Source organism: Pristiophorus japonicus, chromosome 9 (genome assembly GCF_044704955.1).
Source record: "Pristiophorus japonicus isolate sPriJap1 chromosome 9, sPriJap1.hap1, whole genome shotgun sequence".
In the NCBI taxonomy this organism is placed as follows: domain Eukaryota; kingdom Metazoa; phylum Chordata; class Chondrichthyes; family Pristiophoridae; genus Pristiophorus; species Pristiophorus japonicus.
The window spans coordinates 61,265,595-61,292,659 of NC_091985.1; the positions used below are offsets into that span (position 1 = coordinate 61,265,595).

Here is a 27,065-nt window from a genome sequence, read left to right on the forward strand (position 1 = left end):
CTATCATTGTAACCCATGTATAAGCTGACCTAAGTTGTACACCTTGAGAACATTGACCACAAGGGGCGAATTTGTGGGAGACACTCCTAACCTGGACTTTCAGGTATAAAAGGGGAAGCTCCACCCACCTTCATCACTTGAGGTCTTGGTAATAAAGGTAACTGGTCACAGAGTGACCTTCTCTCAAGTATGGGCCTCGTGTGCATTTATACTGTATAGTAAGGACATATCACTGCCAAAATCACACAATTATCCACTTGCGAAGACCTGGCCAAATGCTCAACTGAGAAAGGCAAGTGTGAATGTCAATCAAGGCTAGGATTTGTTCCTCTGGTTAGAAATAAATTTGCCAGAGCCAAATCAGACCTGATCGTCAGTAAAGCCTGGGAAAAAAAAGGATATTGGAAACTTTTCACCAACATATAAATTCCATTCACCACTTTTGCTGCTGATTGTAGCATAGTGTTTTAAATTATGTTACATTACAATGATTGGAACAAAGATAAAACAAATCGAATTACCTGGAGAATACCGCATCACTGACAGTTGTTCATTTCCATCAGTGTGTATTGAAACTAGGTCTTTTGTCTCAGCATCTAGAACAAACCACCTGTCACATAAGGAATATTAACAAATAAGTCAAATTCATTGCTACTTAAGCAATTCTCTTACTACACTGTAGTATGCATCAATAAATATAATTACATTTATTTGGAAACATTTTTTTCAGTCCATTAATCATCCAAAATGTTGCCTTTGAACCAGATAAATACATCCCAATTAACATTTTCCCACACTTAGCTGTGCTGTGTTAAAATTCTATTTGTATTACATAGGGCTCGGCTGAAAGTGAAGAGAGATGCCTACCTCATGCTTTTAACTATGAATAAAATTAGTTTTATAAGTACAGAATGCACTACTTGAGTGCAAGCCAAAAATTGTATTATAACGAGATGCATAGTTTAAGAGATTCCTTAGAATGGGCCAGCTGTGTGAAGGCATATTTTTGACAATCACTACTTTCCCATTAATTGCATTGCAAAGATCTGCATCAGCGTAACAGATTTCAATGTTTTTCTTGGCTATGACTGTGAAACTCTCAACCTTTATTTAAATGATAGAGGAAACAATAAAAGAAGTGTCTCAAAATTGGATGCCTGGAAAAAATTCCCAATAGTTCACCAGATATTAATTTCTGATTCCCAGCATCCCTGCTCCCCCCCCACCAGCTCCATGTGCAACCTTTGAAATAAAACAGCAGGATTAAAATCATGGATGAGGACTTGCAAATGCGGAATGCCATAAAGAGACTTTTTTAAAAAAATGTCAAACTGAATGTTGTTTTTAAATTCAAGGCAACTCTAAAGGTGCAGTTACATTGATTTTTTTGCACCTCGATAAGTAGTTTCAGTTTAGCCATGTAAAACCAACAGAACACCACCAAAGGCGTGTTCCAACCTGACTGGAGGGAAGACATGCAAGATATCCTCGACGAGGCATCTTGCACAGCTCGGGCTCGATATTTCATAGAATACATCTCTAATGCAGAATCAAACCAGGTTTAAAAATAACCAGCGGATCCTTTGGATTACCCAGGCACTTCATTGTCATGTATGTAACCTTCATGTAACTGTAACCTTCATAACAACACTGCATACTGTATACACCGAAGAAATGCACACCTTAACCACAGGGGGTGAACTTGTGGGAGACACTCCTCACCTGGTCATCCAGGTATATAAAGGGAGGTCCCACGCAGGGTCATCACTTCTTGGTCCTGTGAATAAAGGTTCAGGTCACAGAGTGACCTTGTCTGCAGAATGTGCCTCGTGTGAATTTATAGTAGTGTGTAAGGACATTACATTTGGCGACGAGAAACGGGAATCAACGACTCATGAGAATGGCCACCGGTGGCACAGAGGAACAGTACTGTGTTGGTGAGGGCTGGGACGATTTCGTTGAGAGGCTCCAGCAGAGCTTTGTCACGAAGGACTGGCTGGGAGATGCAGCGGCTGACAAGCAAAGGGCACATCTACTGACCAGCTGTGGACCTAAGATGTACACGCTGATAAAAGACCTGCTCACACCCGAGAAGCCGGCGGACAAAAACTTTGAAGAACTCAGCAAACTGATCGGTGAGCACCTCAAACCGGCAAGCAGTATACACATGGCCCGACACCGATTCTATACACACCGATGTCGGGAAGGACAGAGCATACCCGGACTTCGTTGCGGACCTTCGGCACTTGGCCAGCCTCTGTAATTTGACAGACGCCTGCAGGGGGGAGATGTTAAGGGATTTCTTTATTGAGGGCATTGGTCATGCCGGGATTTTCAGAAAGCTAATTGAGACCAAGGACTTGACCTTGGAAGCGGCGCCGTTAATGGCTCAGACCTTCATGGCGGAGGAGGAGGAAACCAAGATAATATACGCGCGCAACTCTGTTTCCAACGTGGCGATGAATCAGGGAGTTAACATTGTAAACGCGACTCAGAACCCCGCAGGCAGGCAAGGGCAATTCAACACCACCCAGGCAGCAACAGATTCTAGAGTGGGTCCTCAACAGAGACAATGGCAGGTTGAACGGACATTTACGCCATCACGGTGGACAATGCGTCCCGGGATGGGGCCATTGACACCCATTAACAGAGTGCTCAAGAGTAATCAGAGAGGAATGCCTGGTAACAGCCCTTTTGTTCACAACGATCTCAGCTCATCCTGGAGGTGCGGGGGCAGACATGCTGCAAAAACCTGTAGGTTTCAACAATTTATCTGTAGAAATTGTAACTTCAGTGGACATTTAGCCAGAATATGCAGGAAGCCTGCAGCGAGGCTAATTTATGAGGCAGATGAACCAGAAGAGGGGTCTGCAAGGCAGGTTGATGCTTGGGACAAAGCAATGGATGCTGAAGTTCAGCGGGTTCATTTAGCAAACATCCACAGCTCATATACCAAAACGCCACCTATGATGATGGAAGTCCTATTAAACGGCATCCCGGTACGCAAGGAGCTGGACACAGGGGCCAGCCAGTCACTTATGAGTGTCCAATAATTCGAGAAACTATGGCCACTCAGAGCTAGCAGACCCAAACTGGAACACATTGACACGCAACTACAGACGTACACCAAAGAAATCATCCGAGTGCTAGGCAGTGCAATGTTGATGGTCACACATAATGAATCAGAGAACCGGCTGCCACTCTGGATTGTCCCGGGAAATGGTCCCGCGCTTTTGGGGAGGAGCTGGCTAGCCGAGATGAACTGGAAATGGGGGGGATGTGCACGCCATTTCATCTGTGGAGCGAAGTTCATGCTCATAGGTCCTACAGAAATTTGAGTCACTATTTCAACCTGGTGTCGGGACTTTCAAAGGTACCAAAGTAATGATACGCATCACCCCGGATGCCAGACCAGTGCACCACAAAGCCAGAGCTGTGCCGTATGTGATGCGTGAGAGAATTGAGAGTGAGTTGGACAGGTTGCTAAGAGAGGGCATATTTTGCCCATTGAATTCAGCGACTGGGCAAGCCCCATCGTCCCTATCCTAAAAACGGATGGCTCGGTCAGGATCTATGGCGACTACAAGGCCACCATCAAGCGAGTGTCACTACAAGACCATACCCGCTTCTGAGAGCGGAGGATCTTTTTGATACGCTGGCAAGCGGCAAGCTGTTCACCAAGCTGGACCTCACTTCAGCCTACATGACCCAGGAACTGGCCGAAGAATCCAAGCTACTGACCACCATCACCACGCACAAGTGGCTGTTTGTCTACAACAGGTGTCTGTTTGGCATTCGATCAGCGACCGCTATCTTTCAAAGGAACATGGAAAGCCTGCTCAAATCCCTCCCTGGAACAATCGTATTTCAGGACGACATCCTTATCACAGGTTGAGACACCGAGAAACACCTCCACAACCTGGAGGAGATGCTATGCCGTCTGGACCGGGTAGACCTGCGACTAAAGTTGTCCAAGTGTGTGTTTTTGGCCCCAGAGGTCGAGTTTTTGGACAGGAGGGTTGCCGCAGAAGGGATCCGGCCCACCGAAGCCAAAACGGAGGCGATTCACCGTGCGCCCAGGTCTGGCAACACATCGGAGTTGCGTTCATTTCTGGGACTCTTGAACTATTTCAGGAACTTTCTGCCGAACTTAAGCACATTGTTGGAGCCGTTACACATGCTCCTGTGTAAGGGTTGCAATTGGTTTTGGGGGGATTGTCAGGAACAGGCTTTCAATCGGGTGCGGAACCTGCTTTGTTCTAATAAGCTGTTGACTCTGTACAACCCCTGTAAGAAATTGGTTTTGACATGTGATGCATCATCCTATGTTGGGTTGGGTGCGTGTTGCAGCAGAGTAATGCTGAGGGCCAACTCCAACCTGTAGCTTATGCCTTCAGGTCGCTCTCCCAAGCAGAACGGGGATATGGGATGGTTGAAAAGGAAGCACTCGCATGTGTCTACGGGGTGAAAAAGATGCACCAGTACCTTTTTGGCAGAGGGTTTGAGTTAGAAACGGACTGCAAGCCGTTAACATCCCTGTTGTCAGACAGCAAAGCTGTCAATGCCAATGCGTTAGCTCGCATACAGCGATGGGCTCTCACGCTGGCTACATATGACTACACCATACGGCACCGACCAGGCACCGAAAATTGTGCCGCGCGCTCAGCAGGCTTCCACTGGCCACCACTGAGGGGGCAGCGGAGCAAAGTGCTGAGATGGTCACGTCCGTTGAAGCCTTTGACAGCGCAGGCTCCCCCATCACAGCCCGCCAGATCAAAATCTGGACCAACAGAGATCCCCTCCTATTCTTGATTAAGAAATGTGTCCTGACTAGGGATTGGGCGCCCGCTCACCGAGCATGCCCCACGGAGGTCAGACCGTTTCACAGACAGATGGATGAGCTCTCCATCCAAGCCGACTCTCTACTATGGGGCAGCCGGGTAGATATGCCCCAGAAGGGAAGGGAAGCATTCATCAGGGAACTCCACAGCGAGCACCCAGGCATCGTGCTAATGAAGGCCATTGCCCGGTCACATGTATGGTGGCCAGGAATTGACTCAGACCTGGAACACTGTGTTTGCAGGTGCATGACATGTGCCCAGCTGGGCAATGCCCCCAGGGAGGCCCCACTCAGCCCGTGGCCCTGGTCCACCAGGCCATGGTCACGTATTCACGTAGACTACGCGGGTCCGTTCATGGGAAAAATGTTCCTCATTGTTGTTGATACGAACTCGAAATGGATCGAGTGCCTCATTTTGAATTCGTGCAGGACATCCACCACTGTGGAGAGTCTGCGTGCGGTCTTTGTGACCCACGGCTTGCTGGACATCCTGGTTAGTGACAACAGCCCGTGTTTCACTAGCTATGAATTCCGGAAGTTCATGTCGGGTAATGGCATCAAACATGTCAGGACGACACCGTTCAAGCCGGCTTCCAATGGCCAGGCGGAACGTGCGGTCCAAATCATAAAACAGGGCATGCTCCGGATTCAACGACCCTCCCTTCAATGCCGCCTATCATGTCTCCTGCTGGCCTATAGGTCCCGACCGCATTCGCTCACGGGAGTCCCGCCCGGGGAACTACTCATGAAACGTACACTTAAAACTCGGCTGTCCCTCATTCATCCTGTCCTGTCAAACATTGTTGAGGGCAAGCGCCAGTCCCAAAATGAGTGCCATGACCGTAACTCAAAGGGGAGATGTATAGAAATCGATGACCCTGTATTTGTTCTTAATCACGCTTTGGGGCCCAAGTGGCTTGAGGGGAATAGGGACATAGTGGTCAGACTTAACAATGGACAGATATGCCGCAAGCATCTGGCCAAGTAAAAATAAAAGGTTCAGCATGGACACTGAGGAAGATCATGAGATGTTGCCCACTCCACCGCCAGTGAACGAGCAACAAGAACATTCAGCAGCAAGCACAATCCCTGCGGCCAGCCCGGACAAGCCGGAATCACCACAGGTGACAGAGACGCATGCCAAGGCTCAACAACCAGAGCCCCAACTGCGGCGCTCCAAGAGAGAGTGTCGACCGCCTGAAAGACTTAATCTTTGACCCCATAAGATGTTGGGGGGGGGCAGGTGATGTCATGTATGTAACCTTCATGTAACTGTAACCTTCATAACAACACTGCATACTGTATACACCGAAGAAATGCACACCTTGACCACAGGGGGTGAACTTGTGGGAGACACTCCTCACCTGGTATATAAAGGGAGGTCCCATGCAGGGTCATCGCTTCTTGGTCCTGTGAATAAAGGTTCAGGTCACAGAGTGACCTTGTCTGCAGAATGTGCCCCGTGTGAATTTATAGTAGTGTGTAAGGACATTTTGATTTTTTTGCACCTTGATATGTGGTTTCAGTTTAGCCATGTAAAACCAACAGAACACCACCAAAGGCGTGTTCCAACCTGACTGGAGGGAAGACATGCAAGACATCTTCGACGAGGCATCTTGCACACTTGGGCTCGATATTTCATAGAATACATCTCCAATGCAGAATCAAACCAGGTTTAAAAATAACTAGTGGATCCTTTGGATTACCCAGGTACTTCATAAACTTACATAGAATTGTTTTAAATGCCTTGAGAAAGTAGGTGCTCTCCCTCTCAAACCATTTAAAATATCACAAGTGTATCTCTGCACATACACACAACACATGCTTCTTCACACTTCTCTCCTAGCTGTGGGAGTTTAGAAAAGAGCCAGGTAGTATAAATAAAGTATTGCACAGATGAACTGGTTCTGCAGCTATGTTTCTCAGATGGTTAGCTGCAACACAAACACGCCGTAAAAGTGATAGCATTAAAATGGGACTGGACAGAATACTATTTTGCAAGTAATCATTTTATTGCATATTCCTCACTCCTTGCAACATCCTGGAGGTATGATTGGCAGAGCATACTGGTTTTAAAACGACATATATATAATGGAGCCTTAAGGACAAGCCTATAATTACTGATGAGAAGTACAATAAAGCTTTCTGTTGCTCAGAAAGTTTAGTGTGTAATGACACTTCAATTGTCCTGTCTCAATCCTCTTCACCTGCCCTTTCTCGGACATCTTTTGACATTTTGTCAAAACAGCAAAATATAGCATTAAAAGTGAATGAGACCACAAATATTACAAACTTTCCAGCAATGTCTGGCAAAACATTAGTTATATTAGAAATACCATTGTTCTGATTCACTTTAGAAGGATCAGAAAAACGAGGCAAAATATATTCTAAACAGATGACAGTCTGGACCAAAAGATCTTTATATTACAAACATTCCAGACCAGAATAGGTTTAAGGGCCCAAGTTTCCACAAGAAAAAAAACGGGCGCCTCTCCGAGCTGGGCGCCCGTTTTTCGCGCCTAAAACGGTGCCTAAAAAAATCCTCGGTATTCTCCACCGACTTACATAGAAACATAGAAAATAGGTGCAGGAGTAGGCCATTCGGCCCTTCTAGCCTGCACCGCCATTCAATGAGTTCATGGCTGAACATGCAACTTCAGTACCCCATTCCTGCTTTCTCACCATACCCCTTGATTCCCCTAGTAGTAAGGACTTCATCTAACTCCTTTTTGAATATATTTAGTGAATTGGCCTCAACAACTTTCTGTGGTAGAGAATTCCACAGGTTCACCACTCTCTGGGTGAAGAAATTCCTCCTCATCTCGGTCCTAAATGGCTTCCCCCTTATCCTTAGACTGTGTCCCCTGGTTCTGGACTTCCCCAACATTGGGAACATTCTTCCTGCATCTAACCTGTCTAACCCCGTCAGAGTTTTAAACGTTTCTATGAGGTCCCCTCTCATTCTTCTGAACTCCAGTGAATACAAGCCCAGTTGATCCAGTCTTTCTTGATAGGTCAGTCCCGCCATCCCGGGAATCAGTCTGGTGAACCTTCGCTGCACTCCCTCAATAGCAAGAATGTCCTTCCTCAGGTTAGGAGACCAAAACTGTACACAATACTCTAGGTGTGGCCTCACCAAGGCCCTGTACAATTGTAGCAACACCTCCCGGCCCTTGTACTCAAACCCCCTCGCTATGAAGGCCAACATGCCATTTGCTTTCTGAACCGCCTGCTGTACCTGCATGCCAACCTTCAATGACTGATGTACCATGACACCCAGGTCTCTTTGCACCTCCCCTTTTCCTAATCTGTCACCATTCAGATAATAGTCTGTCTCTCTGTTTTTACCACCAAAGTGGATAACCTCACATTTATCCACATTATACTTCATCTGCCATGCATTTGCCCACTCACCTAACCTATCCAAGTCGCTCTGCAGCCTCATAGAATCCTCCTTGCAGCTCACACTGCCACCCAACTTAGTGTCATCCGCAAATTTGGAGATACTACATTTAATCCCCTCGTCTAAATCATTAATGTACAGTGTAAACAGCTGGGGCCCCAGCATAGAACCTTGCGGTACCCCACTAGTCACTGCCTGCCATTCTGAAAAGTCCCCATTTACTCCTACTCTTTGCTTCCTGTCGGACAACCAGTTCTCAATCCATGTCAGCACACTACACCCAATCCCATGTGCTTTAACTTTGCACATTAATCTCTTGTGTGGGACCTTGTCGAAAGCCTTCTGAAAGTCCAAATATACCACATCAACTGGTTCTCCCTTGTCCACTCTACTGGAAACATCCTCAAAAAATTCCAGAAGATTTGTCAAGCATGATTTCCCTTTCACAAATCCATGCTGACTTGGACCTATCATATTGCCTCTTTCCAAATGCACTGCTATGACATCCTTAATAATTGATTCCATCATTTTACCCACTACCGATGTCAGGCTGACCGGTCTGTAATTCCCTGTTTTCTCTCTCCCTCCTTTTTTAAAAAGTGGGGTTACATTGGCTACCCTCCACTCCATAGGAACTGATCCAGAGTCAATGGAATGTTGGAAAATGACTGTCAATGCATCCACTATTTCCAAGGCCACCTCCTTAAGTACTCTGGGATGCAGTCCATCAGGCCCTGGGGATTTATCGGCCTTCAATCCCATCAATTTCCCCAACACAATTTCCCGACTAATAAGGATTTCCCTCAGTTCCTCCTCCTTACTAGACCCTCCGACCCCTTTTATATCCGGAAGGTTGTTTGTGTCCTCCTCAGTGAATACCGAACCAAAGTACTTGTTCAATTGGTCCGCCATTTCTTTGTTCCCCGTTATGACTTCCCCTGATTCTGACTGCAGGGGACCTACGTTTGTCTTTACTAACCTTTTTCTCTTTACATATCTATAGAAACTTTTGCAATCCGTCTTAATGTTCCCTGCAAGTTTCTTCTCGTATTCCATTTTCCCTGCCCTAATCAAACCCTTTGTCCTCCTCTGCTGAGTTCTAAATTTCTCCCAGTCCCCGGGTTCGCTGCTATTTCTGGCCAATTTGTATGCCACTTCCTTGGCTTTAATGCTATCCCTGATTTCCCTTGATAGCCACGGTTGAGCCACCTTCCCTTTTTTATTTTTACGACAGACAGGAATGTACAATTGTTGTAGTTCATCCATGCGGTCTCTAAATGTCTGCCATTGCCCATCCACAGTCAACCCCTTCAGTATCATTCGCCAATCTATCCTAGCCAATTCATGCCTCATACCTTCAAAGTTACCCTTCTTTAAGTTCTGGACCATGGTCTCTGAATTAACTATTTCATTCTCCATCCTAATGCAGAATTCCACCATATTATGGTCACTCTTCCCCAAGGGGCCTCGCACAACGAGATTGCTAATTAATCCTCTCTCATTACACAACACCCAGTCTAAGATGGCCTCCCCCCTAGTTGGTTCCTCGACATATTGGTCTAAAAAACCATCCCTTATGCACTCCAGGAAATCCTCCTCTACCGTATTGCTTCCAGTTTGGTTAACCCAATCTATGTGCATATTAAAGTCACCCATTATAACTGCTGCACCTTTATTGCACGCACCCCTAATTTCATGTTTGATGCCCTCCCCAACATCACTACTACTGTTTGGAGGTCTGTACACAACTCCCACTAACGTTTTTTGTCCTTTGGTATTCTGCAGCTCTACCCATATAGATTCCACATCATCCAAGCTAATGTCCTTCCGAACTATTGCCTTAATTTGCTCCTTAACCAGCAATGCTACCCCACCTCCTTTTCCTTTTATTCTATCTTTCCTGAATGTTGAATACCCCTGGATGTTGAGTTCCCAGCCCTGATCATCCTGGAGCCACGTCTCCGTAATCCCAATCACATCATATTTGTTAACATCTATTTGCACAGTTAATTCATCCACTTTATTGCGGATACTCCTTGCATTAAGACACAAAGCCTTCAGGCCTGTTCTTTTAACACCCTTTGTCCTTTTAGAATTTTGCTGTACAGTGGCCCTTTTTGTTCTTTGCCTTGGGTTTCTCTGCCCTCCACTTTTCCTCATCTCCTTTCTGTCTTTTGCTTTTGCCTCCTTTTTGTTTCCCTCTGCCTCCCTGCATTGGTTCCCATCCCCCTGCCATATCAGTTTAAATCCTCCCCAACAGCACTAGCAAACACTCCCCCTAGGACATTGGTTCCGGTCCTGCCCAGGTGCAGACCGTCCGGTTTGTACTGGTCCCACCTCCCCCAGAACCGGTTCCAATGTCCCAGGAATTTGAATCCCTCCCTGCTGCACCACTGCTCAAGCCACTTATTCATCTGCGCTATCGTGCGATTCCTACTCTGACTATCACGTGGCACTGGTAGCAATCCCGAGATTACTACTTTTGAGGTCCTACTTTTTAATTTAGCTCCTAGCTCCTTAAATTCGTTTCGTAGGACCTCATCCCTTTTTTTACCTATGTCGTTGGTACCAATGTGCACCACGACAACTGGCTGTTCTCCCTCCGTTTTTAGAATGTCCTGCACCCGCTCCGAGACATCCTTGACCCTTGCACCAGGGAGGCAACATACCATCCTGGAGTCTCGGTTGCGGCCGCAGAAACGCCTATCTATTCCCCTCACCATTGAATCCCCAATCACTATCGCTCTCCCACTCTTTTTCCTGCCCTCCTGTGCAGCAGAGCCAGCCATGGTGCCATGAACTTGGCTGCTGCTGCCCTCCCCTGATGAGTCATCCCCCTCAACAGTACCCAAAGCAGTGTATCTGTTTTGCAGGGGGATGACCGCAGGGGACTCCTGCACTACCTTCCTTGCACTGCTCTTCCTGTTGGTCTTCCATTCCCTATCTGGCTGTGGACCCTTTCCCTGCGGTACGACCAACTCGCTACACGTGATACTCACGTCATTCTCAGCAACGTGGATGCTCCAGAGTGAATCCACCCTCAGCTCCAACTCCGCAACGCGGACCGTCAGGAGCTTGAGGTGGATACACTTCCCGCACATGTAGTCGTCAGGGACACTGGTGTCGTCCGAGTTCCCACATGGTACAGGAGGAGCATAACACCCGACCGAGCTCTCCTACCATGACTTAACCCTTACACTTAAATTGGCAACAACAATGTTAAAAGTTACTCACTGATATAGAAGAGAAAAAAGAAAAACTACTCACCAATCACCAGCCAATCACTTACCCTCTTGGCTGTGACGTCACCTTTTGATTTCTTTCTTGCCTTCTCCCTGTAGCTGCACAAGTACGCCTTTTATAGGCCTCTCCACGCAACTCCTCGACGCTGCTCCCGACTGCCGCCGACAGGTCCCGTGGCACTCGGCGCAGCCGGCACGAGCTGTGGGGGGGGCGGAGCCAGGTCCCTGCGCTGAAAAGTGCCGGGACCTCTGCACATGCGCGCTACAGTCGGCACGCAAGTGCAGTAGCTCCAGGCGCCGAACTGTGTGGGAGGGGCCCGAAGCACGCAGCCCCTAGCCCTGGCCCAATGGCCTCACTGGGGCTGCGTGAATGAGGCTCCTCCCACGGCCAGCTCCTGCTCCCCGCCCGACCAAACCCGACACTCGCCCCCCCCCCGCCCCCGCCGACCAGACCCGACACCCGCTCCCCCCACCCCGACCGAGACCCGAGACCCGCTCCCCCCCGCCCGCCCCGACCCGACACCCGCTCTCTCCCCCCCCGCCCCGACCGAGACCCGAGACCCGCTCTCCCCCCCCCCCGCCCCGCCCCGACACCCGCTCCCCCCCGCCCCGACCGAGACCCGAGACCCGCTCCCCCCCGCACGCCCCGACCCGAGACCCGCTCCCCCCCGCCCCGACCGAGACCCGAGACCCGCTCTCCCCCCCCCCGCCCCGCCCCGACACCCGCTCCCCCCCGCCCCGACCGAGACCCGAGACCCGCTCCCCCCCGCACGCCCCGACCCGAGACCCGCTCTCTCCCCCCCCCGCCCCGACCGAGACCAGAGACCCGCTCCCCCCCGCCCCGACCGAGACCCGAGACCCGCTCCCCCCGCACGCCCCGACCCGAGACCCGCTCTCTCCCCCCCCGCCCCGACCGAGACCCGAGACCCGCTCTCCCCCGCCCCGCCCCGACACCCGAGACCCGCTCCCCCCCGCCCCAACCGGGACCCGCTCCCCGCCCCGACCCGAGGCCCGCTCCCACCCCCTCCGCGACCCGCTCCCCGCCCCGCCCCGAGGTTCGCTCCCCCCCCCGACCCGACACCCGCTCCCCCCCCCACCGACACCCGCCCCCCCCCCGACCCGACACCCGCTCCCCCCCCCGACCCGACACCCGCTCCCCCCCCCGACCCGACACCCGCTCCCCCGACCCGACACCTGCTCCCCCGCCCCCGACCCGACCCCCCCTCTCTTCCCTCCTCTCTTCCCTCCCCTCCCTCCCTCTCTCCCTCTCCTCTCCCTCCCTCCCTCCCTCTCCTCCCTCCCTCCTTCTCTCTCTCTCCCCTCTCTCTCCCCTCTCTCCCTCTCTCTCCCTCAGCGGCACAAACAACTGCAGAATTCTCCCTGGCTGAAGCACTTTCACACAGGTAGGAAGATGGTTTATTTAATCTTTTCTTGGCTTATAAATGTTTATTCAGGTTGGATTTATTTGTATAATATTTGTAGAAGTATAAATAAGGATTTATTGTCGAATTTAATGAGTTCCCTTCCCCCCCCCCCCACCTCGTTCTGGGCGCCTAATTTGTAACCTGCGCCTGATTTTTTAATGTGTAGAACAGGTTTTTTCAGTTCTACAAAAATCTTCACTGGCTCCATTCTACTTTAGTTTGGAGTACATTTTCACTGTGGAAACTTTCAAATCAGGCGTCAGTGGCCGGACACGCCCCCTTTTGAAGAAAAAATTCTGTTCTAAACTAGAACTGTTCTACCTGACTAGAACTGCAGAAAAAAAAATGTGGAGAATTGAGATTTCTAAAATAGTCCGTTCTCCACCAGTTGCTCCTAAAAATCAGGCGCGAATCATGCGGAAACTTGGGCCCTATGTCTCTGTGAACTATTTTCCCTAGTGTATCCTGAATAAGATGCAGCAGTAAATAATACTGAATACTGTATGACACACTCTGGGCAGGCGTGAAACCATGAATATTTTTATATAGTCTTGTTTGCAGACTTCAACCTATCAGAGGGCGAGACTTTCCATTTTTACCGCTGCCGCCCATATCTCGGTGGTATACATTTCTCGACTTTTCAATACCGCCGGATACCGGTAAGATCCAAAGCCGCTAGTTTCGGCTTTTTTTCCCCCCCTGCGGTAGCGGTCAGGCGGGAGCGGTATTTTTCCTCGTGTAAGGAACAGACTTACTGCGCATGCGTTTTTTCCCCCTTCTTTTTCCCCACGATTCGAGGGTCAGCCCACGCATGCGCTGATGTGGAAGGGAGGGGGAGGGAGAGAGAGAGAGAGTGAGAGAGAGAGAGAGAGAGAGAGAAAAGAGAGACTGCCTGCCTGTTCTGTACTCATCTCTGTTTGTGATTTTTTGGGATTTTTTTTCTGATTCATAAAAAGAGAGATTATTATATATAATGGATAGTAGTGACGATCAATTAATAGTGGAGACCAAGGTAGGAGGAAGGAAGAGGGCAAAATGTTTTACGATGGATGCCCAAGCTGCCTTGGTCCACGAAGTGGAGGCATGGTGGAACCAATTGACCAGGAGAGGCTGTGAGAAACCCAGCCCGGCTACGAAACAGCGAATAGGGGCAGAGATTGCCGAGGTGTCTTCGGTGGCCCAGGTCCGTCACGGGCCAGTCCAGTGCCGCAAGCGCTAGAATGACCTTGTTTCGGCTGCGAGAGTAAGTAATAACTTTAATCATGCACTGACTCATTATTTAAAATGTAAATCTGCCACATTGTGATGTTGTTAATCTTGATAAGCTTGGTGTCACGCATTATTTACTATTAACGATGTTATTATATTGTTTTCCTGTACTAAGATGTGTTCATGCATCACTTGCATGCTAACGGTGTATTAATGGGACATTGTTGAAAGGCATTGGGGGTGGGTAATTGTGGATGTCTATCTGTGTGCTGTGTACTAGTACCTGGGCAATTATCTTATACCATGCTATTGTCACCTTTTCAGAAAAAAATTGCTTTCAATCGCAATGAGCATCGGCGCACCGGAGGGGGGGCCGCAGAGCTCATGGATCTTGAGGAGCGGGCCGCAGCTCTCACAGGGGCACAATCGCTCGGCCACCCGTGGGAGTGCAGATCCGGAGTTGGCGCCACGTAAGTCACGCATAATTCCTGGGCCGTGCAGCGTTCATGTAATATAATCATGTGAACATAATGTATAAATGATGCTAAGTGATGTCATCATCATCACCACAGGCAGTCCCTCGGAATCGAGGAAGACTTGCTTCCACTCTTAAAATGAGTTCCTAGGTGGCTGAATAGTCCAATACGAGAACTACAGTCTCTGTCACAGGTGGGACAGATAATTGTTGAGGGAAGGGGTGGGTGGGACTAGTTTGCTGCACGCTCTTTCTGCTGCCGGCATTTGATTTCTGCATGCTCTCGGCAATGAGACTCGAGGTGCTCAGCGCCCTCCCGGATGCACTTCCACCACTTAGGGCAGTCTTTGGCCAGGGATTCGCAGGTGTCAGTGGGGATGTCGCACTTTATCAGGGAGGCTTTGAGGGTGTCCTTGTAACGTTTCCGCTGCCCACCTCTGGCTCGTTTGTTGTGAAAGAGTTCAGAGTAGAGCGCTTGCTTTGGGAGTCTCGTGTCTGGCATGCGAACGATGTGGCCTGCCCAGCGGAGCTGATCGAGTGTGGTCAGTGCTTCAATGCTGGGGATGTTGACTGGTCGAGGATGCTAATGTTGGTGTGTTTGTCCTCCCAGGGGATTTGTAGGATCTTGTGGAGACATCGTTGGTGGTATTTCTCCAGCGACTTGAGGTGTCTACTGTACATGGTCCATGTCTCTGAGCCATACAGGAGGGCGGGTATTACTACAGCCCTGCAGACCATGAGCTTGGTGGCAGTTTTGAGGGCCTGGTCTTCAAACACTCTTTCCCTCAGGCAGTCGAAGGTTGCACTGGAGGCGGTGTTGAATCTCATCGTCAATGCCTGCTTTTGTTGATAAGGTTCCTGAGGTATGGGAAGTGGTCCCCGTTGTCCAGGGCCGCTCCGTGGATCTTGATGACTGGGGGCAGTGCTGTGTGGCAAGGACAGGCTGGTGAAGGACCTTTGTCTTACGGATGTTTAGCATAAAGCCCATACTTTCGTACGCCTGAGTAAATACGTTGACTATGTCCTGGAGTTCAGTTTCTGTATGTGCGCAGATGCAGGCGTCGTCTGCATACTGTAGCTTGATGACAGAGGTTGGGGTGGTATTGGACCTGGCCTGGAGACGGCGAAGGTTGAACAGGTTCCCACTGGTTCTATAGTTTAGTTCCACTCCAGCGGGTTAACTGTGAGGTGGACCATGGCAGCGAGGAAGATTAAGAGAGTTGGGGCGATGACGCAGCTCTGTTTGACCCTGGTCTGGACGTAGATTGGGTCTGTAATGGATCCGTTGGTAAGCATCACGGCCTGCATGTCGTCGTGGAGCAGGTGGAGGATGGTGATTAACTTTTGGGGGCATCCGAAACGGAGGAGGACGCTGCATAAACCCTCGCGGTTGACAGTGTCAAAGGCCTTTGTAAGGTCGAAGAAGGCCATGTATAAGGGCTGGCGCTGTTCCCTGCATTTTTCCTGCAACTGTTACGCTGCAAAAATCACATCCGTTGTGCCCCGTAGAGGCCGAAATCTGCACTGCGACTCCGGGAGGAGCTCCACGGCCACAGGGAGAAGACGGTTGTGGAGGACTCTAGCAACAACTTTCCCAGTGGCTGCGTGATGTAATGTAATGCTGGGACCATGAAATCTTATTATAATGCCATGCAGTCTCTGTAAATTCTGTTCATTGCATGTGGCGCCTCTCGGTGATATATAATGCAGTAGTGTTGCTCCTCTACATATGTCTGCGCAATGTAAGTGTTAAAATGTCATCCTGACCCACCCTCCCTCCCTTCCCCTTTGCTTACCTCTTCTGTTATGTTTTCTAGCTGCCCAAGCGCATGAACATGCAGATTCCCTTGGAGCACCAATTCATGTACAACTCGTCTTGACTGGAGAGGACACCGAGGAAGATGATGATGATGATGGCACCGTTCAACTTTCCGATCCCCCTCAAGATGTGCCGTTGGATGTTGCGGCGGGGGGGGGGGGGGGGGGGGGGGGGGGAGAACTGAAGGGTTCATTATACCTGCGATCACCTCTTCCCTCTTCCTCACCCGAATTGGCTCCAAGGAAGTAGCGAGAACAAGCGATATGCAGCAGGGCACACAGAGTGTTACAGCTCGTGTGCCGAATCAGTGAAGGCTGATTCAGCAGGGAAGCCGTGCTCAAAAACAGGCAGACATTGACCTGGACATGGTTGCGCTGTCTAGGGCGAGCGTCGACATTGGTCTAGAGCTCCTCCAGGCTATTGGTGGCCTAGCCGGAAACATTGCCACGCAGTCAGCACGCCAATCGGAGGACATGGCGGCGCTGATTGCAGTCATGCGGCGAACCGCCGATTCCATTGATGCCATGTGGCAGACACTGGAATCGGTCTATGGCACTGACCCCAAGGTGTCATATCACCAATGCCAACAGCACCTGAGAATCAGGAGCATAGTAATAGTTCTGACTCCGTAGATGGGTCATTAGTCCCTTCCTCTTCGCCAGATTCCCCACACGTGGCGCTGCCCCCATCACCCCCCCACAGCAGCAGCACTTGAGGTGTCCTGTCCCACAACGCACTGGTCCCAACTCGGGCAGGGGTAGGCGTAATGGCAAAACAACAATTGGCGGTAAGGTGGAGGGGGGGAGAAAGGTGGTGGGAATGGTGGCCGCAGGTAGATTTTTTGGCAGGTTGCGGGGGGTGTGTTGGGGGGGGGGGGGGGGAGGAGGGTGGAGGAGGGGTATTTATTCAAATTTTGTTGACTGTTGTGGGGGTGGAGGGGTGCGTTGTGGGTGTTTTTTTTAATGAAAAATTGTTGACTGTTTGCGGGGGGGGGGCATTGTGGGTTTAATGTTTTCAATCGTGTTTCTTTGTTTATATTTTATTGCACATTTACTTGAAAAAAAATATTTATTAATTTATTTCAAAAGAATCATTTTTTTAAATTTATAAAATATTTTATTCAACTTAATTATTGTGCAGTGTCTCACTCACTTTTACAAAATGAGGGGTTAACGATCAATAAAAGGTTTGCAAACAATGGCCAGGCTTAACTCTCACCATTCAAGCAAAAAGTTCATTTATGAGCTGCTGACATAACAGTGTTGCAGCTGCGTAACTACCACAGGGCTTCTCCTGCAGTGTGGGCGGGGGGGTTGTCATGGGTTCATTGCCAGACTCCTCCTCGACCGCCTCTTCCTCCCCTTCTTCCTCTGCCTCGTACCATCTATCCTGAGGCAATTCCTGTCCCCTTCTGATTGCTAAGTTGTGCAACATGCAACACACCACAATGAACTCCGTGACCTGCTCAGGGTGATACTGTAGGCTGCCTCCAGACAGGTCCAGGCATCTGAAGCGCTGCTTCAGCACTCTGATTGTCTTTTCGACGATATTGCGTGTAGCTATGTGGCTGTTATTGTACCGATGCTTGGCATCTGTCTGCGGTTTATGGAGGGGGTCAAGAGCCAGGTGGCGAGGCCGTATCCTTTGTCACCAAGCATCCAGCATTGACCTTGTGGCTGACTCTTAGAGGTTGGAGACAGTGCTCTCACACATGATGTGCGCATCATGAATGCTCCCTGGAAAATTGGTATTTACTGCCATGATTATTTGCTTGTGGTCGACAACGAGCTGCACGTTCAGGGAGTGGAATCCCTTTCGGTTCCGAAACATCTCTGCATCCTCTAAAGCTGCTCGTAGGGCAATGTGCGTACACAGTCTATTGCACCCTGAACCTTAAGGAAATTTGTTATTCTCAAAAAACTTAAAGCCCTCTCACTTTGTGTCTCCCTGGTCATTGGAAGTTTATAAAGTCAAACCTTCGTCCGTAAAGCACTTCTGTCACCTGCCGAATGCAGCAATGTGTGGCATGCTGAGCGATGCAGCAAATGTCGCCAGCTGATGCCTGAAAGGAGCCCGATGCATAGAATGAAAGTGCCGCAGTCACCTTAACCTCAACGGGCAGTGCTGTCCTGATGGCGCTGGTAGGCTGCAGGTTTCTCTTAATGAGCTGGCATATCTCACTGATGACCTCCTTTCGGGAGCGCAGCCTTCTAACGCACGCTGTATTGGACACATCCAAGTATGACTGCTTATACCTGTAAATGCGTTGGGGGTAAGGTCTCTTCCTCCTTAGCAGTCTGCCACCTCTTTGGGCAAATAATGCTCTTCAGTGAACCTTCTTCCAGCTCTATTCCGCAGCATGTAATTAGTCAGCAATAATGGCAGAGAAATTGCAGGCCCCATTCCTTTATAAGTCTTCTAAACTGTCATATAAATTATTCAATATTCCTTAAACAGCCAAAATCTTAATCCAGATAGACTACAATACCCTCAGGTTATGAGCATTGATTTCAAACACCCTTAAAATCCACTCACGAATTACTTTAATGCTCCCATCAACTTGAAGCAGCCTTTTCTTCAAGTTCATCCATTTTAAAACATGGCGTCCATACCGTTGGGTTAAGGTCAGGTGAGTGCAGCTTTTTCAGGGCGGTACTTTATTATGACGGTAATTTGGGCGAATTGCCGAATTTAGCACCCAGTGATAATTTGGGCGGTGCATGTTGAAGTGCTGGAAAAATCAACAAAAACAAATGGGCGGACGGTTCAGTTTACCACCGCCGATAATAGACTGCCAAATTAACCGCCGACGATATATGGGCGGTAACTGGGCATTAGTTTAGTTTATGCATGAAATGGGCGGTAATGGCTTCCTTAACGGTAAATGGGCGGTGATATGGGTGGTAAATGGGCGGAATGTAGCCAAAATTCTAGCCCATAACAAGTCACAGGTTTCAAATGATAATAGCATTGAAAAAGAGTTTGAGATACCTCAACATTAATTTTTTGTTTTTGGCCAAGGTTCAATACTTCAACAGATTTCACCCATCTCTAAATTCTCAACACCAATACAATAACCAGGGAGTTATTTTACTCTGCATTGAAATAACACTGCTGAAATTCAGGAAACGACAAGCTTTTATTCAGTGTTTTTGTACCCTAACCAGACCACAAACTGAATCATTCATCGTTATACAGATATTCTTTAATCTATATTGTCAGAAGCACAAATGCCAAACCACATAAAATCCATGTAGCTGCACTACCATGCACTTGAAGTCTTCTGTGGCTTTCTGACGAGACTAAAAACTAGTCATGGTTTCCCAGATGTCACAATTTATTACACAGAAAATGGTCCAAAATTGGTTTTCTCTGTGAAAAGATTTACCCTTCCTTCCTATTCCTGTTGAAGGGTTAGAATAAGTAAATGATCTGAGTAATAGCTTTCCCATCAGTGAGTTATTGAAAGCTTTCAAAATTTTAGCCTATTAAAAAGGTGCTTTTTTTTTTAAAAAAGGTAAAATTTTACAAGGGTACTGGTTTTCACACTTTAATCTTTAATCTTAAATCCAGTCAATGATGCCTTTATTCTTGCTGCCTGTAGGTCAAGCTGAAGCAACAGATGGAATAGTGGAGACGATCACTGTACCACAAGCAGCCTGGAAAATGGATCAGGCTGCAGATTGGCAACAATGCAGAATTACATTCTGATCAACCTACACATATACAAAATGGGAGGGTAGCAAGGGTACTCCAGTTGAAACAATAACATTACCTTTCTGCTTGTACAATGGTGATAGATCATAAACAGGACAGTTTTGCCAAAAGCAGCTAGAAGTATCTTCAGAAAATCATAGAAATTTATAGCACAGAAGGAAGTCAGTCAGCCCATCATGTTTGTGCCGGCTGAAAAAGAGCTATCCAGCGAAATCCCACTTTACAGCCTTGTAGGTTACAGCACTTCAAGTGTATATCCAAATACTTTTTACATGTGATGAGGGCTTCTGCCTCTACCACCCTTTCAGGCAGTGAGTTCGAGACCTCCACCACCCTCTGGGTGAAATAATTTCTCCTCAATTCTCCTCTAATCATTCTATCAATGACTTTAAATCTATGCCCCCTGGTTATTGACCTCTCTGCTAAGGGAAATAGGTCCTTCCTATCCACTCTATCTAGGCCCCTCAATTTTATACATCTCAAATTAAGTCTCCCCTTGGCCTCCTTTGCTCCAAAGAAAACAATTCCAGTTTATCCAATCTTTCCTCATAACTAAAATTCTCCAGTCCAGGCAACAACCTCTTAAATCTCCTCTGTACCCTCTCTAGTGCAATCACATCCTCCCTGTAATGTGACCGGAACTATACACGGTACTCTAGTTGCAGCCTAACTAGTGCTTGATACAGTTAAAGAAAGACTTGCATTTATATAGCGCCTTTCACGACCAATGGATGTCTCAAAGCGCTTTACAGCCAATGAAGTACTTTTGGACTGTAGTCACGATTTTAATGTTGGAAACGCGGTAGCCAATTTGCTCTCACAAACAGCAATGTGATAATGACCAGATAATCTGTTTTTGTTATGTTGATTGAGGGATAATATTGGCATAATTAGTCCAAGCATAACCTCCCCTGCTCTTATATTTTATGCCTTGGATAATAAAGATAAGTATCCCATCTGCCTTCTTAACCACCTTATCTACCTGCCCTGCTACCTTCAGGGCTCCGAGGACATGTACTCCAAGGTCCCTCTGTACTTATCCGTATCCTACCAGTTATTGTATATTTCCTTGTCTTGTTAGCTTTCCCCAAATGCACTCTCACACTTTTCCAGATTGAATTCCATTTGCCACTTTTATGCATCTGACCAGTCCACTGCTATCTTCCTGCAGTCTACAGCTTTCTCCCTCACTATCAACTACTCGGCCAAGTTTTGTACCATCTGCAAACTTCTTAACCATGCCCCCGACATTCAAGTCTAAAGCAAGGGACCTAGTACTGAGCTCTGCAGAACACCACTGGAAGCAGCCTTCCACTCACAAAAATACCCGTCGACCATTACCCTTTGCTTCCTGTCACTGAGCCAATTTTGCATCCAACTTGCCACTTTCCCTTGGACCCCATGGGCTTTTACCTATCTGACCAGTCTGCCATGTGGGACCTTGTCAAAATCCTTGCTAAAATCCATGTAGACTACATCAAACACACCACTCTCATTGAACTCCTTGTTAACTCCTGAAAAAATGTAATCAAGTTAGTCAGACACGACCTTCCCTTAACAAATCCAAGCTGACTGTCCTCGATTAATCCGTGCCTTTCTAAATGGTGATTAATACTGTCCCTTAGAATTCTTTCCAATAATTTGTCCATCACCAAGATTAGGCTGACTGGTCTGTAATTACTCAGTCTATTCCTTTCCCCATTTTTAAACAATGTTAGTGATCTTCTAGTCCTCCTGCACCACACCTCTAGCCAGAGAGGATTGGAAAATGATGGTCAGAGCCTATGCTAATTCCTCCCTTGCTTCTCTTAAAAGTCTGAGATACAATTCATATGGGCCTAGTTATCGACTTTCATAGATGCTAAACCCTTTAATACTTCCTCTTTCACTATGTTTATCTCATCTAATATTTCACATTCCTCCTCCTTAATTACAATGTCTGCATCGTCCCTCTCTTGTGAGGATAGATGCAAAGTATTCATTAAGAACCAAAACCACGACTTCCGCCTCCACACACTGGTTACCTTTTTTGGTCTCTAATGTATTCATAAAATATCTTTGGTTTTCCTTGATGTTACTTGCCAATTTTTTTTCATGTCCTCGCCTTGCTTTCCTAATTTCCTTTTTAATTTCAGCTCTGCACTTTCTATACTCCTCTAGACTTTCTGCACTCCTCCAAGCTTTCTGCAGTATTTAGCTCTCGGTATATGACATAAGCTTCCCTTGTTTGCCTCATCTTACCCCATATACCCCTTGGTATCCAGGAGGCTCTAGATTTGGGAGTTTCACCCTTTTTCTTTGTGGGAACATTTGCTCTGAACCCTCACTATCTCCTCCTTGAATGCCTCCCTCTGCCCTGACACTGATTTACCTTCCAGTAGCTACTTCCAATTCAGTTTTGGTAAATCACATTTTAGTTTAGTAAAATTGGCCTTTCCCCAATTGAGAACCTTTACTTCTGGTTTATCTTTGTCCTTTTCCATACCTACGCTAAATCGAACTGAATTGTGATCACTACCACCAAAATGGTCTCCCACTGATACCCCTTCCACCTGCCCAGCTTCATTCCTTAAAATCCAGAACCGTTCCCTCTCTTGTTGGGCTTGCTACGTACTGCCTAAAAATGTTCTCCTGAATGCATTTTAAGAATTCTACACCCTCTAACCTTTTACACTGATTCTACCCTAGTTAATATTAGGATAGTTGAAATCATCTACTATTTGCCCTATTGGTTTTGCACTTCACAGAAATTTGCCTACGTATTTGCTCTTCTAGCTCCCTCTGAATGTTTAAGGGTCTATATTACACTGCCAACAGTGTGATTACCAGTTCAACCCATATGGCCTCATTTGATGATCCTTCTAACATATCCCTCCTCACATCTATCTTGATTGCGATTCTATACAACTTGCATCAGTAACAGTACAGGGAGTTTGTATTCTAGCTAATTAACTACTGCGAGCAAGTTGAACTTGTGCTATTATAACAATGCATTAATTTTTATATTTCCCAACACTGGCTATAGGGTGGTATAACATTCATACTTATGCAGCTAATTTCCAATTACAAATTTTTCTGGCTCAGTATAAACAGTAGAGTTTGTTTACTCCCATTCTGGAATTTGGAACAAAATGAGTATGAGTCAGGCTAGTAACTTAAGCTCTTAAAGTACATAACTCACTCTAAGAAGCCATCACATATTTGATCTTCCCACTTCTTAATGTTCCCCATCTAAGTTATGTTGCTATGAGGAATGACAAAAACCATCAGATCACTAGACTGCTGTTGTGCACCTCATACCAGCTAGCCCATTTGCAGCATGAATGGAGGCTTGGGAGTATGGCAGCTACCTTTTCAACATACCATCCCAAAAACACATACACACACAACTACAACCATCAGTTAGACACCCAAGATATTAAAGAGATATGATCAGATTTACCGTCCCGAATGTGTTCCTATAGCAACCACTACACCGCTGGGATGGAATTCAGCACAATGACCTGGTTCCTAAAGAGAGACCAAAGAAAATGTCACTGTATTTTATTTTTTAAACTATTTTAATGTATTCTCTCAATTTTTCAAATTTCCTAGCTATGAAACCAAATTGAAACATTTTTTAATTAACTTTTACTGGCAGTACAACACTGCTGGCAATAGTACTTTGTAGCAGGTCTCCAAGAGTTACCACAGCCAATTTACACACCCGCTTTGGCAGAGGTAATGAACCCATCAAACTTATGTCAATCATCCCGATGCTAGAAAACCAGTCAAGGCCAGGGGCAATGTTCCCTGTAATTTTATTTTGGGTGCATGGCCCAAATTACCACACATGCACGGTTTTAGCCATTTGAATACCATGGAGCTGGCTGCGCGGCCCTGCACAGCAACAGGAGCATTGGTCAGGGGTACATTGTTGTGGTGGGCACTTTTGGGCGGGCGGCCAGCTTTCAGCGCCCCACTGGGACATTTGGTGCCGGTTTTGACGGGGCGCGGAGCTTTACCACCCGGAAGTGGCGAGCCGATGTGCAACGCCCTTGGCTGCGACACCGGCTCGAATTTTGGCTGCCTCCCGATCTGTAGTGCGTCGTAGAGCGTCCTGTTGGGACCGCCTGTGAAAGCTGGTGGTCTGAGCTGTAGCGGCTGCCGTGAGGTAAGTAATGTTGACCTCAGGTAAGTGTGATTGTTTTTTTTTAATGATTTATGTTGTGGTGGCGAGAGTTATTTATTGGGACTATTTTTTGTGGTTTACTTTCAGGTTTTACTTTCTTCCCCCATGACATTTCTTGGAGCGCCCTGAGGCCGGCTGTTTACCTCGGGATTTTCACTTGCTCAGCCAGCCTAGCGCCCTAAAAGTGGTGTGTAACGCTTCCCTTAGCGCTTTGCCCCACACTCAGGGCCCAGTTGATGAATTTTGCTGACTGAGGCGCAAACTGTTCTGAAGTGCAAACTTTACCGCCCCGAAATGAGCAGAACCGAAAATCAAGCCCTAGGAATTCTGTTGGGAGAAAGCTCATCATGTTTCCTTCTCGTCTTCCTTGCCTCTCTTCCCAAAGTCTCCAGAAGCATCATTTGGGTGTGCAAAACTGGTGGCAGTTAATGCATCATTTTTTCTTTCACTCACAGCATGGTAAAAGCTACATACTTTGAAACAAGTGGTTCACTTCCTGACCTATCAAAGCTTATCCACCATTTGCAAAGCTCAAGTTAAAAGTTTGGTGCAATACTTACTTGAATGGGTGCAGCTATAACTTCAGTCAAGATATTTGACATCATCCAGGAGAAAGCACCTGTTCACAGAACTCAACATCCATGCCTCCACAGCTTGTGCTGCAAGATGTACTATTTACAGGATGCACTACAACAATTCACCAAGCTTACCTCAACTACTGAGAAGGACAAGAGGGGCAAGATGATGGGATCACCATCACCTCCCAAGACAGATACAATGTTGGCTTGGATATGTATTGGTGCTCCTTCATCATGACTGGGGTCAATATTCTGAAATACTCTCCCAAACACCATCACAGAAACACCATCAGCATAAGGACTGTAGTGGTTCAAGGAACCCCACCGTCACCCTCATCCGGCAACTAGAGAAGGGTAATTAATGTTGCCTTGGTGATACTGCCCATAACCTAAGAATTTTCTTTAAAAAGTACCAATACATGACATGTTTGTCAACATGGAAAAGAAACATGTTTGGGTGGGAACATTCATCATGGAAACCATTTTATCCTCCCACCGAGCCGCCTTAGATTTACAGTTTTTAAGATGTACAGTAATACTTGTTTTCAAGCACTGAATATTTGCAGATGCTTTAGTCCCAATTCTTCATTTGTTTGTGACGGGCCTGTTTTTTGGAAACAATTCAGAGGATGATAAGAACAAATCAGTCAACTTTTATAAAAATCTAGAACTTTGCTTTTAAGTTATTGAGATGACACCAAAGAAACTGGTCAGATAGATCATTCTGAGCATAGTCATTTCTAACAAGAACCCAGTGTTTGATAACATAAGCTAAGTTAAGATTTAATGCTCATAAACAGCAGATTGATGGAGGGAGTCAAGACACAAATGGTCCTCTGCTGTGGTTGCAAGTATAAAAGAAGGATTCCTTTAGTGTTTATCATTAGGCTTTATGATGAAATAACTTATGCTAGCTTGTAATACTTATTTAACTTTTCTATTGCTTGAGATAGATTGACCATTAAATATAAAATATGTAAATATTTGAAATCTGAAATTATAAAAATAAAAAGACTAGAAATGCACAGTAAGACAAGCACAGCATCTGAATGAGAATATAGGTTAATGTTTTATGTGGGACGCTTCCCCAGATCTGATGAAGAGTCTCTCCTACCCAAATACATCAGATTGTCTTAGTAGTTTCCGAACTGGTGAAGGTTCTTGTCCAAATATTAACAGGGAAAGGATGGGAGTAGAATAGGAGGGAATGGAGGGGACGGAGCAAAGGCGAGGGGGGGGGGGGGGCAGGGCAAAGACGAGGGTGGGGGGGGGCAGGGCAAAGGCGAGGGGGGGCAGGGCAAAGGCGAGGAGGGGCAGGGCAAAGGAGAGGAGGGGGCAGGGCAAAGGAGAGGGGGGGGCAGGGCAAAGGAGAGGGGGGGGCAGGGCAAAGGAGAGGGGGGGGCAGGGCAAAGGAGAGGGGGGGACAGGGCAAAGGAGAGGGGGGGACAGGGCAAAGGAGAGGGGGGGACAGGGAAAAGGAGAGGGGGGGACAGGGCAAAGGAGAGGGGGGGACAGGGCAAAGGAGAGGGGGGGACAGGGCAAAGGAGAGGGGGGGACAGGGCAAAGGAGAGGGGGGGACAGGGCAAAGGAGAGGGGGGGACAGGGCAAAGGAGAGGGGGGGACAGGGCAAAGGAGAGGGGGGGACAGGGCAAAGGAGAGGGGGGGACAGGGCAAAGGAGAGGGGGGGACAGGGCAAAGGAGAGGGGGGGGACAGGGCAAAGGAGAGGGGGGGACAGGGCAAAGGAGAGGGGGGGACAGGGCAAAGGAGAGGGGGGGACAGGGCAAAGGAGAGGGGGGACAGGGCACTGTGGAGGAGGGATGGAAGGACAGGATGTATGGAGATGGAATAGGGAAAGAGGAGGGTTTGGAAGATAGGAAGCAATGGAAGACATTGAAGGGTTGTATGGCACTGGCCCAGGGCACCCGTTTTGCTACACTGTTGCAGGGTGGGGGGAGGGAAATGGTGGAGAGAGAGAGGACGGGGGGGGGGGGGGGGGGAATGGTGGAGAGAGAGAGGGAAGAAGTTGTTGGTATGAGTTATTTATAGTATGGAGGGGGGGGGCGGGGGAAGGGGGCGCAGCAGGAATAATTCTAGCCATGCTACATTTATTGAATAATTCCTTTGCCTACACATGGATGTCTTATTCAAAGCAGAAGAACTACTAATGAAGGGAAAACCGAGCGATA

The 27,065-nt window shown here is 47.7% G+C and overlaps 1 protein-coding gene across 6 annotated transcripts in view; it reads right to left on the minus strand.

Annotated features, from left to right (window-relative positions):
• The window catches only part of LOC139273066 (echinoderm microtubule-associated protein-like 4), a 417,356-nt gene that overhangs the window by 38,738 nt on the left and 351,553 nt on the right, over positions 1-27,065 (minus strand). For all 6 annotated transcript variants that reach the window (XM_070889382.1, XM_070889383.1, XM_070889380.1 and 3 more), the window contains 2 exons: positions 23,572-23,639; positions 522-610 (listed from right to left, as the gene is read on the minus strand). In XM_070889382.1, coding sequence (XP_070745483.1) covers positions 522-610; positions 23,572-23,639 — 157 coding nt within the window. The remainder of the gene's footprint in view (positions 1-521; positions 611-23,571; positions 23,640-27,065) is intronic.